This window comes from Heterodontus francisci, chromosome 25 (assembly GCF_036365525.1).
Source record: "Heterodontus francisci isolate sHetFra1 chromosome 25, sHetFra1.hap1, whole genome shotgun sequence".
NCBI classification, from domain to species: Eukaryota; Metazoa; Chordata; class Chondrichthyes; order Heterodontiformes; family Heterodontidae; genus Heterodontus; species Heterodontus francisci.
Genome location: NC_090395.1, coordinates 25,180,577 through 25,198,223, shown reverse-complemented (window position 1 = coordinate 25,198,223; position 17,647 = coordinate 25,180,577). Strand labels below are relative to the sequence as shown.

Genomic DNA, 17,647 nt, shown 5'->3' with positions numbered 1-17,647 from the left:
TGCAGAAATCAACAAGCGCATGGGAAAGGCTTCCACTGCTATGTCCAGACTGGCCAAGAGAGTGTGGGAAAATGGCGAACTGACACGGAACACAAAAGTCCGAGTGTATCAGGCCTGTGTCCTCAGTACCTTGCTCTATGGCAGCGAGGCCTGGACAACATATGTCAGCCAAGAGCGATGTCTCAATTCATTCCATCTTCGTTGCCTCCGGAGAATACTTGGCATCAGGTGGCAGGACCGTATCTCCAACACAGAAGTCCTCGAGGCGGCCAACATCCCCAGCTTGTACATACTACTGAGTCAGCGGCGCTTGAGATGGCTTGGCCATGTGAGCCGCATGGAAGATGGCAGGATCCCCAAAGACACATTGTACAGCGAGCTCGCCACTGGTATCAGACCCACCGGCCGTCCATGTCTCCGCTATAAAGACGTCTGCAAACGCGACATGAAATCCTGTGACATTGATCACAAGTCGTGGGAGTCAGTTGCCAGCGTTCGCCAGAGCTGGCGGGCAGCCATAAAGACGGGGCTAAAATGTGGCGAGTCGAAGAGACTTAGTAGTTGGCAGGAAGAAAGACAGAGGCGCAAGGGGAGAGCCAACTGTGCAACAGCCCCGACAAACAAATTTCTCTGCAGCACCTGTGGAAAAGCCTGTCACTCTAGAATTGGCCTTTATAGCCACTCCAGGCGCTGCTTCACAAACCACTGACCACCTCCAGGCGCGTATCCATTGTCTCTCGAGATAAGGAGGCCCAAAAGAAGAAGAAGGAATCAGAAACTCTCTATATATTGTAAAATGTTTACACAACTATGGGAACAGTATCCTGGCCAATATTTATCCTCAACTAATAACATGATTAACTGGCTATTATCTCACTGCTGTTTGTGGGAGCTCACTGTGTGCAAATTGGCTGCCATGTTTCTTACATTACAACAGTGACTGCACTTTAAAAGTACTTCATTGGCTGTAAATGTCCTGATGACATGAAAGTCACTATACACGTGCAAGTTCTCTCTCTCATTTAAATCTCATGATGCAGCCAAGGACTGCAAAATCTGTAGTTGGGCAGAACAGTGCCAAATAGAATTCAGTTATGAGGAGCTGGATCTTGGAATAATTAATGGGTAGTATCATAATTGCATTTTTATTGTGCCTGTCACATCCTTAGAATGTCCCAAAATGCCTCCCAGAAATTTACACACAGCAAGGACCCACAAACAACAATGGGATAAATAATCAATCTATTTTTAGTTGCGCTGGTTGAGGGAAAAATAGGGCACCAGGATAACTCCCCTGCTCTTCTTTAAATAGTGCCATAGATCTTTTATATCCACTTAAATAGGGAGATGGGAGCTTAGCTGAACATCTCCTTTGCAATACAGCACTCCCTCAGCATTGTATTCAAGCATCAGCCAGGATTTTATACTCGAGTTGCTGAAATGGAACTTGAACACACAACATTCTGACTCAGAAATACGACTACTATCACTGAGCAAACTGACACTGTTGGATGAATAGTGTTGAAGTATTGAAAATAAAAAAGCAAAAATCTAGGGATGTCGTAAAACTTGTTATTTAACGTGTCATACAGCAGGGATCAACAAAGCAAATAGAATGCTGAACTAATTATTACTCAGCCATTAGACTACCCATGATCAAACATTTTACAAATGTATCAAAGAAGTTAACCCCATAAATGACTAAAATGTAATACTTTTTTCGGTAACCTTTTCTCGCCCTATTGACCACTACTTGTGCCCCATCCTGTTTTGTGTCCTCCTTGGGAATGGCTCATGCCTCATGATATGTTGCTTACCTTTTAGTCCAAGCTATCTGACTATACTACTCATGTTCTAAACTGTAAATTCCTATCCAAATTGTAGGGATGATTTTTATATATAACTTTAATTAGCAAACTATTATTTTCTCTTACTTTGTTCAATACTTGGAATTAAAATTTTACAATGGATATCACACTTTCCCCTCTTCTGTACTGCTTTGCTTCTGCTGATGTCTAAATATTCACTGACTTATAAAAAGTAAATCAAATAGTACTTCCAGTATATCATGAAATTCAGATAGTTGCCATATGGCATTGGACTACACCTGATTGGAACTCCCTCTTCCAAATGATTCTTTCCTTTGTTTTACAGACACTGATCATTATTCCACACTCTCTGGGTGCTGTCATAACCAGTGTTTTGAAGAACATATTCCAGCTGTTATGATGGAGCAGTCCCATTTGGATGAAATCTCAATTATAGTTCCAAATCGCACATTAGGTACCATCTTCCTATACAATTACTGTGCTGCAACAATTGAGGGCATAGTTGACGGCAATTATAACATATCTGATTTTATTTTTATTGAATGCAAGAGAAAATTGTGCAGGGCGGGGCCATATATATATATATTATCTGGGGAGGATTAACAAATAAGTTTAATTTTCTCAATGCATTAGAGTTAGCACATATGCTAAGTATGTATTAAAGACAGTAACAGTGTATTTACAGCCACGGAGCCCTGGTTACCACACACCTGACCTTTTAACTATAAAAGCAAAATACCGTAGCTGCTAGAAATCTGAAATAAAAAGAGAAAATGTTGGAATTACTCAGTAGATCTGGCAGTAACAGTGGAGAGAGAAATGGAGTTGATGAGTTTGATTTTCAAATCAGGGTCGGGAATCTGACGCCCAGATAATTTCCGGGTCTTGACCCTGTGCCGCAACACTGTCACTCACGCAACACTATCTAGAAATATAAATGCCCTAATTGGACCGGCGGTAAGTGGCCACCAAGCATAACCAAGAGGTGGGAGATGCCTGCAGAGCGTGAGTGGCAAAGGCAGACAGCAGCCATGATGGGGCAGAAGAGAGCAGGCAGCACCTCGGAGAGTCAGCAGTCTCACCGAGCACAAAAGTGGCAAAAGATGGAAGGTAAAGCACACGATCCAGTGCAAGATCCCCCAGATCTTGAAATTTTTCACCATCAATTAAAAAACTTTACCTCTGCCCACTTTGAACCTGACAACTATGCACTAACGTGCACGATACTGTTCGGGTTCCGCTTTGAAAATTGCCGTCTCGCCCTCCCCAGCCATTAACAAGTTCCTCGAGAGCCATTAATTGGAGGCAAACGGGTTCCTCGTTCCCCCATCCCCCCAATCCTCCCTTTCAAAATTGCTTCGCATTCCGGAGGCAGCCCTTTCTTTGCACTCCTAATTTCCTTTTTTAATTTCACCCTGCACTTTTTATACTCCTCTAGGTTTTCTGTAGTATTGAGCTCTAAGTAACTGACATAAGCTTCCCTTTTTTGCATTAATGCAACCCTGTATGCTCCTTGACATCCAGAAGATTCTAAATTTGGGAGTTACTATGGGCTGGATTTAGTGCAGGAGATGGGGCTCCCGACGCCGGGTTAAAAATGCAGGGAACCCTGCCTCTGCCTTTTTTTTCAGCCCCCAGAGCAATCCTCTGGTCTTTTGGGGTCAAAGTTTTAGGAGGCGGGATCCCCATCCCTCTAAAGACTTGATAGAGATGGGGAACCCGCCTCCAAGAGCTGCCGGAGAATCAGAGGGCTGGCAGCTCAGCAGTATCGGCAGAGCCACTGGGAGCGGTGGCCATTCTCGGTGCTGCTGAGGCCTCGGACCCAGGCCCAGCACTGGAACACCGGAACACAGGTAGGTGAGGCGGGGTCGCTGGGCCCAGTCCGGAAGGCCCCAGATATGGGTGGTGTGTGGCAGGGGGGTTGGTCGTTCAGTCCAGGGGAAGGGGCTCGCAGAGGATACAGTTGTTCCCGGGTGGGGAATTCATCTGTGGGCGACAAATTGCCCACGAAGGAGGGACGCACCCCCAAGCCCGCAGGGAGGGTGCCTTGCTTTACAAGGCATCCTCCCCATGTGGTGGAGACCCCCCCACCACTGGAAAGATCCCAGCAGCAGCAGAAAGAGGCCCTTAATTGGCTGTTAATAGGCCACTTAAGGGCCTCAATTGGCCTCTGAGCAGGAAGGTCATCGTCGGCCTATCCCGCCTCCGGGAAGATCGGAACCAGGAATCCCGGCACGGGTTCCGTGGCGGGCGGTTCCTCTCCGATTCTCTGGCCACCCCCCTGCCCCCCCACCACGAAACCCACCTTCCAGACGAGCACTAGATCCGGCACTATGGGTGTACCTACATCACATGCAGCGGGACAAGACAATGGCTCACCATCAACTTCTAAAGGACAATTACAATAACTGCTGACCATGCCAGCAATGCCCACATCCCATGAACATATAAAAAAAAATGAGAACTTTTAGCCCTGGTCCATCCTTGTCGTTTTCCATAACTACGCTAAATCTAACTGTACTATGATCATTTCCACAAGAATGCTCTCCCACTGATACCCCTTCTGCCAGTCCCACTTTGTTTCTTGAAACTGAGTTGACGACTACCCTTAGCTTTTTGGGCTAGCTACCTACTGGCTAAAACAGCAAACTGAATGGAGTTGATTTGTAAAGCAGTCACTCAATCTATGTTTGGTCTCCCCGATGTCGAGGAGATTGCACCGTGACCAGTGAATACATTATACTAAAGTGAAGGAAGTACAAATAAATAACTGTTTCACCTGAAAGGAGTGCTTGGGGCCTTGGATGGTGAGAAGGGAGAAGGTAAAAGGGCAGGCATTGCAGCTCCTGCGCTTGCATGGAAAGGTGCCATTGGAAGGGAAAGGGCATTGGTGGTGATTGAGGAGTGAACCAGGGTGTCATGGAGGGAGCAGTCCCTTCAGAAGGTTGAAAAGGGAGGGTAGGGGAAGATGTGTTTGGTCCTGGCATCACTCTGGAGGTGGCGGAAATGGCAGAGGATGATCTGTTGAATGTGGAGGCTAGTGGGGGGGATGGTGAGGGGTGGATGGTGAGGAAAAGGGGAAACCTATTGTGGTTCTGGGAGGGCGGTGAAGAGCTGAGGGGCTAAATGGAGTGAGGAAATTAAGGATATTGATATCAGATGAGAAAAAGTATTGGAGTAACTTGAGGGACTAAAGTCTGACAAGTCCCCAGGACCAGATGACCTACATCCTAGGGTTCTAAAAGAGATAGCTGCGGAGATAGTCGATGTGTTGGCTATGATTTTCCAGAATTCCTTAGATTCAGGAATGGTCCCATCAGATTGGAAGTTGGCAAATGTTACACCGCTTTTCAAGAAAGGAGGTAGAGAGAAAAAGGGAACTACAGGCCGAACATCAGTTGTTGGGAAGATGCTGGAAACTATTATGAAGGAAGTCTTAGCATTGCACTAGGAAAAGCATAGTATGATTAGAACAAGTCAGCATGGTTTTACTAAAGGGAGATCCTGTTTGAAAAATTTATTTTTAGAGTTTTTTGAGGATGTAACTAGTAGGGTAGATAAAGGGGAACAAGTAGATGTCGTATACCTGGATTTTCAAAAGGCATTCGATAAGGTGCAACATAAAAGATTAACAGGCAAGATAAGAGCTCATGGTGTTGGGGGTATTTTTTTTTGCGTGGATAGAGGATGGTTAACAGACAGGAAGCAGAGAGTGGGCATAAATGGGGCATTTTCAAATTGGCAGGCAGTGAATATACGAACATACAAATTAGGAGCAGGAGTAGGCCACTCAGCCCTTCGAGCCTACTCCGCCATTCAATAAGTTCATGGCTGAACTGATTGCTCCACATATCCACCGACCCCCAATAACCTTCCACCCCCTTGCTTATCAAGAATCTATCTACCTCTGACTTAAAAATATTCAAAGACTCTGCTTCCACTGCCTTTTGAGGACGAGAATTCCAAAGACTCACGACCGTCTGAGAGAAAAAATTTCTCCGCATCTCTGACTTAAATGGGCAACCTCTTATTTTTAAACAGTGACCCCTAGTTCTAGATTCTCCCACAAGGGGAAACATCCTTTCCGCATCCACCCTGTCAAGACCCCTCAGGATCTTATATATTTCAATCAAGTTGCCTCTTACTCTTCTAAATTCCAGCAGATACAAGCCTAGCCTGTCCAATCTTTCCTTGTAAGCCAACATGCCCATTCCAGGTATTAGACTAGTAAAATTTCTCTGTACTGCCTCTAACACATTTACATCCTTCCTTAAATAAGGAGACCAGAACTGTACACAGTACTCCAGATGTGGCCTCACCAATGCCCTGTATAGCTGAAGCATAACCTCCCTACTTTTGTATTCAATTCCGCTCGCAATAAACGATAACATTCTATTAGCTTTCCTAATTACGTGCTGTACCTGCATATTAACCTTTTGCAATTCATACACTAGGACACCCAGATCCCTCTGCATTTCTGAGCTCTGCAATCTCTCGCCATTTAGATAATATGCTTTTTTATTTTTCCTGCCAAAGTGGACAATTTCCCACTTTCCACATTATACTCCATTTACCAGGTCTTTGCCCACTCACTTAACCTATCTATATCCCTTTGTAGCCCCCTTATGTCCTCTTCACAAGTTACTTTCCCACCTATCTTTGTGTCATCAGCAAATTTAGCAACCATACCTTCAGTCCCTTCATCAGTCATTTATATAAATTGTAAAAAGTTGAGGCGCCAGTACAGATCCCTGTGGCACACCACTTGTTACATCTTGCCAACCAGAAAATGACCCATTTATGCTTACTCTCTGTTTCCTGTTAGCTAGCCAATCTTCTATCCATGCTAATATGTTACCCCCTATACCATGAGCTTTCATTTTCTGCAATAACCTTTAATGTGGCACCTTATCAAATGCCTTCTGGAAATCTAAGTACAATACATCCACCAGTTCCCCTTTCTCCACAGCACATGTAACTTCCTCAAAGAACTCCAATAAATTGGTTAAACATGATTTCCCTTTCATAAAACCATGTTGACTCTGCCTGATTACCTTGAATTTTTCTAAATTCCCTGCATAGTGGGGTGCTGCAAGGATCAGTGCTGGGCCTCAGCTATTTACACTCTATATTAATGACCTGGATGAAGAGACAGAGAGTAATGTATCTAAGTTTGCTGATGATACAAAGTTCGGTGGAAAGGTAAGCTGCGGGGAGGATGTAGCGAGGCTGCAAAGAAATATAGACAGGTTAAGTGAGTGGGCAAAAAGATGGCAAATGGAGTATAATGCCGAGAAGTGTGAAGCTGTCCACTTTGGTCGTAAAAATAGAAAAGCAGAATATTTTTTAAGACGTGTGAAACTGCTAAGTGTTGATGTTCAGAGAGACTTGGGGGTACTCGTACAAGGAACACACAAAGTTAACATACAAGTACAGCAGGCTATTGGGAAGGCAAATGGCATGTTAGCCTTTATTGCATGGGGTTTGGAATAAAGTCTTACTAAAATTGTATAGGGCTTTGGTGAGACCACACCTGGGATACTATGTGCAGTTTTGGTCTCCATATTTAAAAAAGAATATACTTGCACTGGAGGCAGTGCAGCGAAGATTTACTAAATTGGTCCCTGGGATGAGGGAGTTGTCCAATGATGAGAGGCTGAGTAAATTGGGCCTATGTTCTCTGGAGTTTAGAAGAATGAGAGGTGACCTATTTGAGACATCCAAGATTCTGAAAGGGCTTGATTGGGTAGAAGCTGAGAGATTATTCCCACTGCTCAGAATCTAGAACACAGGGACACAGTCTCAGGATAAGGGGTCAATCATTCAGGAGATGAGGAGAAATTACTTTACTCAAAGGGTTGTGAATCTTTGGAATTCTCTACCCCAGAGGGTTGTGGATGCTCCATCATTGAATACATTTGAGGCTGGGATAGATAGATTTTTGGTCTCGCAGGGAATCAAGGGATATGGGGAACGCAGGAAAGTGGAATTGAAGCCCAAGATCAGCCGTGATCGTATTGAATGGCGGAGGAGGCTCGATGGGCCAGATGGTTTACTTCTGCTCCTACTTCGTGTGTTCTTGTTAGAGCAGAAGTGCGGGAAATGGACCAGATACTGTTCTGGGCCCTGTCAACCTGTGGGGGAATGCTTGGTTGAGGAAAGAGGAAGAGATATGGGAAGCATTGGTGTGAAAGGTGACATCATCAGAACAGATGCAGTGGAGCCAGAGAAACTGAGAGAATGGAATAGAGCCCTTACAGGAAGCGGTGTGGGAGGAAATGTAGTCATGGTAGCTGTGAGAGTCAGTGGGCTTACCGTGAATATTGATTGATAGTGTATCCCCAGAAGTAAAGACTGAGAAGTCAAAGAAGGGAAGGAAAGAATCAGAGATAGAACATGTGAAGGCAAGAGAAGGGTGGAAATTGGAAGCATAATTGATAACATTTTCCAGTTCAGGGTGAGAGCAGGAAACGGCACCGATACAATCATCAAAATACTGGAAAAGAGCAAAGAGAGGGAACCGATTAAGATTGGTACAAAGAATGTTCCACATATCCTAAAAAAGACCCATATGGATTCCCGTTGCAATACCTTTTATTGGAGGAAGTGAGTGGTATTAATAGAGAAGTTGTTCAGTGTGAGAACAAATTTGGCCAAGTAGAGGAGGGTGGTGGTTAGATCGGGACTGGTTGGGCCTCCATTCAAGGTTGAAACGGGGAACCCTCAGACCATCCTGATGAGGGATGGAGGTGTAAAGAAATTGGATGTCCCTGGTGAAAAGTAGACAGGGCCAGGAAGCTGAAAACTGTTGAAGGGGTGGAGGGCATCAGAAGAGTCACAGATGTAGGTGCGAAGAGACTGGACAACAGGAGAAAAAAAAAGTTGAAATAGAAGAAATTAATTCTATGGGGCAAGAACAGGCTGAAACAATGGATCCACCAGGGCAGTCCTGTTTCTGGATCTTGAAAAGGAGGTAAAAGTGGGCTGTGTGGGGTTGGGGAAATTTGAGGTTTGAGACTGTAGTGGGAAGAACTCCAAAAGAGATGGGCTCAGTAACAGTCTTGTAAAGAATGGCTTGATCATGGTCCAAGAGGAGGTCGGAGGCAGTGTCGGATTGTTTGCATTCAGCCTTAAGCTAGTTGAGATCGGTTTGCCAAACAATAACAGTGCCACCTTTGTCAGCAGGTTTGATGACAATGTTAGGGTTGTTCCTGAGAGAATGGAGTGCTGCAAGTTCAGAGGGAGATAGGTTAGAGTGAGTGAGGGGAGCAGAGAAATTGAGACGGCTGATGTCAGGCCAGCAGTTATCAATGAAAAGATAGAGATGGTAAGAGGCCAAAGGGAGGTATCCAGGTGGAATGTGAATTCTGCAGATGGGAAAATGGCCTGCTGTGAAGGGGAATACTCTTGGCCAAAGAAGTGGGGACGAAGGCAAAAGTGACGGAAGAGTTCAATGTCATGCTAAGCTCGAAATTCATTGAGGTGGGGTCATAAGAGGATGAAGCTGAAGCTTGCGATAATTGACATGTGAAGGGAAGAAAATATGATTTTTGTTAAAGTGCCAGATGAGGTGAAAGATGAAATGCAAGTGGGGACCTGGACAGCTTTGAGATAGATTTAGTCAGTGCTGCTGGAGAGGCCAAGAGCATGCATGTGGCGTCACATGGCATTGAGTTTAGATTTCAGGATGTAGTGAGAACAGTGGTTCAAGGAATGCACTTGAAGCTATCTGTAATCACGGGTGGATCTGAAACATAACCCTTTATCTACATGTGCACTATGGTCCGATTGTCCTCTCAAATAGTGACAAAGAGGCTACAATGAAAATAAAATGAAAAAATCAATACATTCCACTCCACCCACCACTCCCCTACAATCATGATGATGGGCTGGATTCCAGAAGTGAGTTCAAAAATGGTGGCCCGCCCGCCTGCCTGCAATCTCAAGTGCGGGGGCTCATTTAAGTAGCCAAGGTGGACCGCACCACACCCCCCCGCCCCACCCCCATTTTTAAAGGGCAGTCAGCCCTGCCGGGAAATTTAAATATTTAAAGACATATACAATAAAATTAAATGACTACATTTCTTTTGCCCCTCTCCCACCCCCCCAGGAACAATGACATTAACTATTTGCCCTTCCCCCGCCAAAACACTTACTTTTAACACCTGACCTCTCCCCTCAAACTGCACAAAGTTTAAAGTACAACCCTTCCCACCATCGCCTACACCCATGATGTTTATTTGACCCCGTTCCCCCCCACCACACTGATAAACTTACATCATCCCCCCTCCCCACCAGCGTAGCCCCTCATTTTCCCGGACGGGGATCTGAAGGTGCGGGAATGCCAGCTGCCACGTCGAAGATCGCAGCAGACCCTTAAGATTGCGGGTGAGTAAATGTAAATGTATTCATTTTATTAATTTGAATATGCTGATTGTGGTCCTGTCGCCCAGCGGTGGGGGTGGCGGGGGGTGCTGCCATGGAGTCTCGCCGCTACCGGGAGGATCAGGCTGGGCCCTGCCGGCATTGAGGTCTGTGGCGGGCCTCATCCGGAGCCATCGTCATGCGCTGCCCGCCCCCCCACGGATCTCAACACGAGGGCTACTTAAAATCCAGCCCTATATTAAAAGTGTGTAATTTCGCAGATGGCAGGTCAAGCAAAAGAAAAAATCTGTATTTTTTCACTTCAATGGATATGATTAAATTAGTGGCTTAACCTATGAAAATAATTGAATTGATTCTGATTAATTATCCAAATAATATCTCTAAAGTTTTAAACCATTCCCACTACATTGCTTTCTACAGCAAACCCCATGATACAACCCACACTAAGATGCAGGTAAGTTAAAAGCAATTTCAAAATGCTGCAAATTCTAGATGAGATTATACACTTCACTATTTTTCCATCACTGGGCTATTATTTCATGAGAAGGGAATGAGCATTTAAATTTATGTATAAGAATGAATTCTTAAAGTGTCACTATAATATTAGCTTTTAGTACTCATTTAATTTATTTTATTTATTTCTCTAACTTTTAGATATATTCATCAAACTTAATATATCACACATTATAATGATTTTTTTTTTTACTAAAAGTGAATTTTTAAAAGTTTAATGTTGCTTCTCTGTGTAACTAGGTACAGCTGAAGAATTTATAACACCAATGTTCGATTTCTACAGAAGTATGGGGGAACTGAATGTGACAGACACTGAATATGCCTTACTTTCTGCAACTACAATTCTTTTTTCAGGTAAAAACATTAACTAATTAAGTTACACTAGTATCATAATCGGATCCAACCAAACACAGATTTTATTTAGGATTGGCTCCAATGAAGGAAAGCCAAAATGCTATGGACACTACACCACTTAGATGGCAACTGATGTGCTGTTTAAGTGGATCTGTATGTGTGATGGGCAGAACCTGCATCTAATAGTCTGTCAATACATACCACTGCTGTTGGAATTTTAACAGAAAAGTTATACTTTTTATTTAATTTAGTGCTGAGTTTAGAGTTTTGTAACTTTACAGATATGTTGCTGGCACAACTGTTGTAGACAGAAGAAGTGGCCAATATGGAACCCATTTTTAAAGATTTTTAATGTTGATGGACTGTTTGTGAGATGCACATGAATTTTTGTTGAAGTTGATTTTGTTGCAATAACTAAGATTCATTACATGAAATTAAAGTAGGGATGTTCCAGAACACTGCAGTGCATTTGTGAGGATGACAGCTACGTGGATAGTACCTTTATAGATGTGGTCACCCAGCAGCTTAACAGTATGCAGGAAGACAGAGAATGAGTGACTACCAGGCAGTCGAAAAGAAACAGGCAAGTAGTGCAGGAGACCCCTGAGTGCATCTCACTCTCCAACAGATATTCAGTTCTGAATACTGAGAAGAGTGATGGTGCACCTGATGAGTGCAGCTAAAGCCAAGTCCATGGCACCACGGGTGGCTCAGCTGCACAGGGTGGGGGGGGAGGTGTACAGGGAAAACTGGAAGAGCCATAGTGATAGGTGATTCAATAGTCAGGGGATCAGACAGGTGTTTCTGTGGCCGCAGACGTGAATCCAAGATGGTGTGTTGTCTTCCTGGTGCCAGGGTCAAGGAAGTCACTGTGCAGCTGCAGAGCATCCTGAAGGGGCAGGGTGAACAGCCAGCAGTCGTGGTCCACATCGGAACCAACGACATAAGCAGAAAGAGGGCTGTGGTCCTGCAGTTAGAATTTATGGAGCTAGGTAAAAATAGCAAGCAGGACCTCAAAATTAGTCATCTCCGAATTACAAATGAATGCGTGGCTGGAAAGATGGTGCAGGAGGGAGGGCTTTAGATTCCTGGTACATCGGGGCGACTCTGGGGGAAATGGTATCTGTACAGGCTGGTCTGGTTGCACCTGAACAGAGCCGGGACTGAGTTCCTTGTGGGACGTTTTGCTAGTGCTGTTGGGGATGGTTTAAACTAGTTTGGCAGGGGGTTGGGGAACTGAGGATAGACTTAGTTGGGACAAAATCAGAAATTAAAATGGAAGGCAGGAAATTAATGGATGAGTCTGGAAGACAGTGGAAACAAAAGTTAGAAAATAAAAAAAAGAGTTTGTCAATGCTCAAGGGCATCTACTTCAATGCAAGGAGTATAGCAAATAAAGCAGATGAGCTGAGGGCACTGATAGACACATGGCAGTATGATATCATAGCTATTACAGAAACATGGCTTAAGGAGGGACAGGAATGGCAGTTCAATGTTCCTGGTTACAGGGTTTGCAGACGCGATAGGGAGCCGAATAAGAAAGGAGAGGGAGTGGTAATTTTATTCAAAGGAACTATTACAGCTGTGAGGACGGATGATATGTAGAAAGGTTCATCAAATGAGGCCAAATGGATTGAGCTAAGGAACAAAAAAGGGGCAATCACACTGCTGGGAGTGTACTATAGAACAGTCAGAGGGAGATAGAAGAGCAGATATGTAGGCAAATCTCTGAGAAGTGCAAGAGCAATAGGGCTGTAATAGTAGGGGATTTTAACTACCCCGATATTAACTGGGATCGTTTTAGTGTGAAAGGAATTGAGGGAGCAGAATTCTTGAGGTGCATTCAGGAGAACATTTGGCCAGTATGCAGCAAGTCCAACAAAAGAGGGCACAGTTTTAGACATAGTTTTAGAAAATGAAGATGGGCATGTGGAAGGAATGGCAATGGGAGAGCATTTTGGTAGTAGCGATCATAATTCAGTCAGTTTTAACATAATTATGGAAAAGGACATAAATAGAACAGGAGTTAGAGTTCTCAATTGGGGCAAGGCCAATTTTACTAAACTGAGGAGTGATTTAGCAAACATGGACTGGAAACAGCTACTTGAAGGTAAATCAGTGTCAGAGCAGTGGAAGGCATTCAAAGAGAGATTCAAGTGGTTCATGTTCCCACAAAGTAAAAGGGTGAGACAGCCTAATCTAGAGCCCCATGGATGTTAAGGAGCTTAGAGGGTAAGATAAGGCAGAAAAGGAAAGCTTATTTCCGATACCAAGAACTCAAAACTCCAGAAAGCCGAGAGGAATATAGAAAGTGGAGGGGTGAAATCAAAAAGGAAATTAGGAAAGCAAAGAGAGGGCATAAAAGAATATTGGCAAGCAAAATCAAGGTGAACCTTCGTAGAGAGATCAGTGACTAGGGGACATAGATGTAAAGTGATTGGTAGACAAATTAGAGAGTTGAAAAATTCTTTCACCCGGGGAGGATGGTGGGGGTCTGGAACTCACTGCCTGAAAGGACAGTTGAGGCAGAAACCCGCAACTCATTCAAAAGGAGTCTGGATGTGTACCTCAAGTGTTATAATCTGAAGGGCTACAGACCAAATGCTGAAAGGTGGGATTAGAATGGGGGTGGATCGTTTTTCAGCCGCCACAGACACAATGGGCCAAGTGGCCACTTTTGTGCCTTACTTTCTATGATTCTAATATGCAGAACTAAATATATTTAATGACAGTGCATGACAGTGGCATGAAGCCTCTGGGTTTTACATTCTTTTTGTCAAGACAATCTTACGCTTCCTTTTTCTATGACCCAATGAGGTCCAGTACTGGTATGTACAATATTCACACTGGTTCTGGGCCAGTTATAATCAGATTCAAAGTGGCCAGAATTGGTCTAAAATATAAATATCTTAATTTTGACCACTTGTATTTATATGAATTCAAAATAAGAGTTTCATGTATTGACACTGTTGATTAACACTGAATTAGCATTTCTGTGGCCTGTTTTGAATCAGATGATCTCCTTTCTTTGCACCCTGTCAGAGGTATCAGATTTTGTGGCAGTCTCATTGCTGTTTCTAGTGGGTGTAGTCTCACAGCATTAAACCACTGATAATTTGGTAATAATTGATAATTGCCCTCAAGAATGCTTACATTTTGAAAATGAATATGATGCAGTGGTAAGGTGGAGTGCACATTCTGAAGCTAATCTAAGATATAGTGTGATTGTTATAAGAAGAGTTTTATTTTACATCACACTCAACTTTAGAAATAAAAAGCAGAAAATGCTGGAAATACTTAGCAGATTGGACAGCATCTGTGCAGAGAGAAACAGAGGGTGAGATTTTAATTTATTTCAAACCCATCCACTTACACAGAGTTAAAATCGGGCCCTCTAGAGGTTGATAATCAGTTCTGGAAGAATTGGGGATCTAACAGTATTTAAGCAAGTACAGAGGCAGGGAAAGGTTGTTGGAGGGATGGTGGGAGGAGGGGAGGAAAGAACAAAAGGGCAGGTCTGTGATTGGGTAGAAAGCTGGAGTGATTAAATAACAAAAGGGATGATGGTGCAAGGCAAAGGGACAAGTTAAAAAAAAGGTGATCCTTGAGGATCTGTAAATGGCAACAGCACAATCATTAGCAGCACCTGCTGTCCAAAAATATAGAAGCAGTGGTCTGAAATCATTGAAATCGATATCGAGTCCGGAAGGTTGTAAAGTGCCTAATCAAAAGATGAGAAAGTTTAATTGCGGACACAGGTAGGAAAAGGTTCTTTGCAGCTTCCTTTTCCTGTATAAACAAAAATTTCCTGAACAGATGAATCCTGTCTCATAAATGCTCCTTAACTGTGCATTACACTTCAGTCAAGATAACTAATGGGTATCTTAATGAAGGAAAATATCAGAATTTATTATTATAGCTACTTTTTACTGTACTTATAGTGTTGACTTTCTTTATGTTTGCGGCTTTGCCTTCCTTTCCATTCATTTCATTTACAATCTCATGACAATTCAAAAACCCTTTTGCATCACAAATTATCCAGTAATTTGAATTAAGCAATTGAACTAATACAGCACAGGACGCTTTTTATGACTAAAAAAATTCAAATTATTTAGTAGCTTGAATGAATAGAAATAGACCTATGGTGCTGTATGTTTTCGCCGATAGGAGTAAGAATCCTGGTCAGACAGCTGCATTTACATATTATTTAAAAACAATAAGTGTGAGTATCTGTAACACTGACAAGCATTCAAAAAACTTCTTCAGTTATGGCATAGAAGGAAGCAAGAAGATGTGGGCAGTCAGGTTGATGACACTGCAGTTTTTGCTGGTGAAAAGGTCAAGACACACATTGCACCTGGTAGCACAAACCTTTGAAAACTCACCAAAAAAGTGGATTTTCTTTTATCTGCTCTTTGAAATTTTCGACATTCGTGTTACAACTGGTTCACCTCCTTGAACAATTTCATTAGAATACTACCAGCATCATGGGGTTAGATTTTTTTCTTTACTGGTTGGTTGGTCAGCATCACCTAGGTACAGCACAGAAAGAAAGTTCACACACCACTAATAGAACTAGCTGGACTTCCTTTCCATTCATTTCAACGGATGTGAAATAGTAGGTATTGAAATGGACAGACAAACCTCTCTACCATATTTTCCCTTCTATGCTGTACCCTTGGCTGAAAAACAAAAATCAACCCCATGTACGTTCAGATTTGTAACTATGCCATGTTTTGTTGTTCACAACTTATGGCTCTGTTGTGTTGTTCTGTAGATCGACCCTATATAAAGAATAAAATGCATGTAGAAAAGCTACAGGAGCCTCTTTTGGAGATTTTATACAAGTACTCCAAGATCCATCATCCAGAGAGTCCACAGCGCTTTGCTCGGCTGTTGGGCCGACTTACTCAACTTAGAACCCTCAACCACAACCATTCAGAGGTATTGATGTCATGGAAGATGAAGGATCAGAAACTCACACCGCTGCTGTGTGAAATTTGGGATGTACAGTGAAGGATTACAGCAGGACTTGATAGATGTTTTTGGACTGGTCAGTTCAGCTGCAAACCAGGCTTATTTTTTGGAGTTCAAAACCACAGAAAATGATTGATCCAAGATCTTGCTTTAATTTCCATCAATCAGCAGCTACTATACCAGAATATGTGGAAGGAAAATTAATTTTCATGGTAGTTATTACAGTAACTGAGGCTTTTGTTTTTATATCAAACTTTTGTTTATTATATTGACCAACAGCTTTTATTTGGTTTGTCACCAACCACTTGGCCATTATATTTTTACTTTGTAAAGCATTTGCTCTCAATCAGTGTAAGACTGGCCTGACAGTAATTAAGACAGTTTGTAATTCATGTTCCTAATGTAAGATCAGGGAGTTTTCTGGGAAAGTTTAAGCTGAGCACCAGCTTCAAAAGCAGCCTTTTAGACAGTTACATTCCCCAAATGTGTCTAAATTCTCAAGAAATCTTTTTTAATTTTGACATGAATTTACATTAAATACTCCAAAATGTTGGGGTAAATATATGAAATTACAAAATCACCAAAAATGCATTTTGAATTGTTTTAACAAATCTATTGTATTTGAGTGTTTTATAGAAGAGAATGCAACATATCGTGAAGTGCTAGAAATTAAGAATATTCAATAAACTATTATGTTATACATTGCTTGTGAATTTTAATTGAAAACAATGGGCATTTTTTATAAGTGAGGATATTTAGAGGCTGTCACTTGGAGTAAGTAACTTTAAAAAATATGATAATTATTTTTATAAGTAAGAAAATATTAAAATGATAACTATATGCTTATTGTATGAAAAACTAAATGAATAGCTAGACATGACACCACAAGGGGCTTTAATTGTCACTAGTTTCTAATGCTTTCTGATAATTCCAAATCTGTATTGAAGAACTGTATTGTGACACCCTTCACGGGTAACCCATGTTATATATAATGGCAAAACGCAATTTGTAAATATCGGCAAAATACACATAAATGGCAAGTGCCAGATACACAATGATCCTATGTATTTGTCTGTGACTACCTGACAGTTTAAAAGCCCCGCACATCACAATTAAAGAGCTATAATTGGTGTTTATACGTGTATTCACTGAATAAAATCAGCCATTATATAATCAGCATATATCACTGAATATTCTGACTTAAAGTCGACACCTGTTTGAGAACATGATTGATAATAGGAACTCTCTACATAAGCAATCACAGGTACAACTAGTATTACATATCATTCCATGCACAAAGCACTGGATTACTTACATATTTGGTTGTTGAATTATTGAAAGTGAATGACTGAAAAGTTCAGAAACAATTACATGCCACCTCATGTATTAGCAAACTGATGTGACCTTGCTATGTGGTAGGGTGCAACTTTCTACCAATTTCTCCTGTCAAACAGAATATGACACAGATGTCAAGTAAAGTTGAATTGGTTCCCTACAGAAAGCTGAATGAGTGAGTCAAGCTAAGCTATTCTCAGGTAACTTGTAGCAGCTGATGAAACAGCAACGCTGAGAAGGTCAGGAAGCAAATT

At 42.4% G+C, this 17,647-nt stretch overlaps 1 protein-coding gene across 7 annotated transcripts in view; it reads left to right on the top strand.

The window, feature by feature from the left end:
• LOC137383789 (bile acid receptor-like) overlaps positions 1-17,208 on the top strand; it is a 181,451-nt gene extending 164,243 nt beyond the window's left edge. For all 7 annotated transcript variants that reach the window (XM_068056998.1, XM_068057000.1, XM_068056999.1 and 4 more), the window contains 3 exons: positions 2,155-2,283; positions 10,968-11,081; positions 15,859-17,208. In XM_068056998.1, the coding sequence (XP_067913099.1) occupies positions 2,155-2,283; positions 10,968-11,081; positions 15,859-16,097 (482 nt within the window). In that variant the 3' untranslated portion in view covers positions 16,098-17,208. The remainder of the gene's footprint in view (positions 1-2,154; positions 2,284-10,967; positions 11,082-15,858) is intronic.
• The last annotated feature ends 439 nt before the right edge of the window (positions 17,209-17,647 follow it).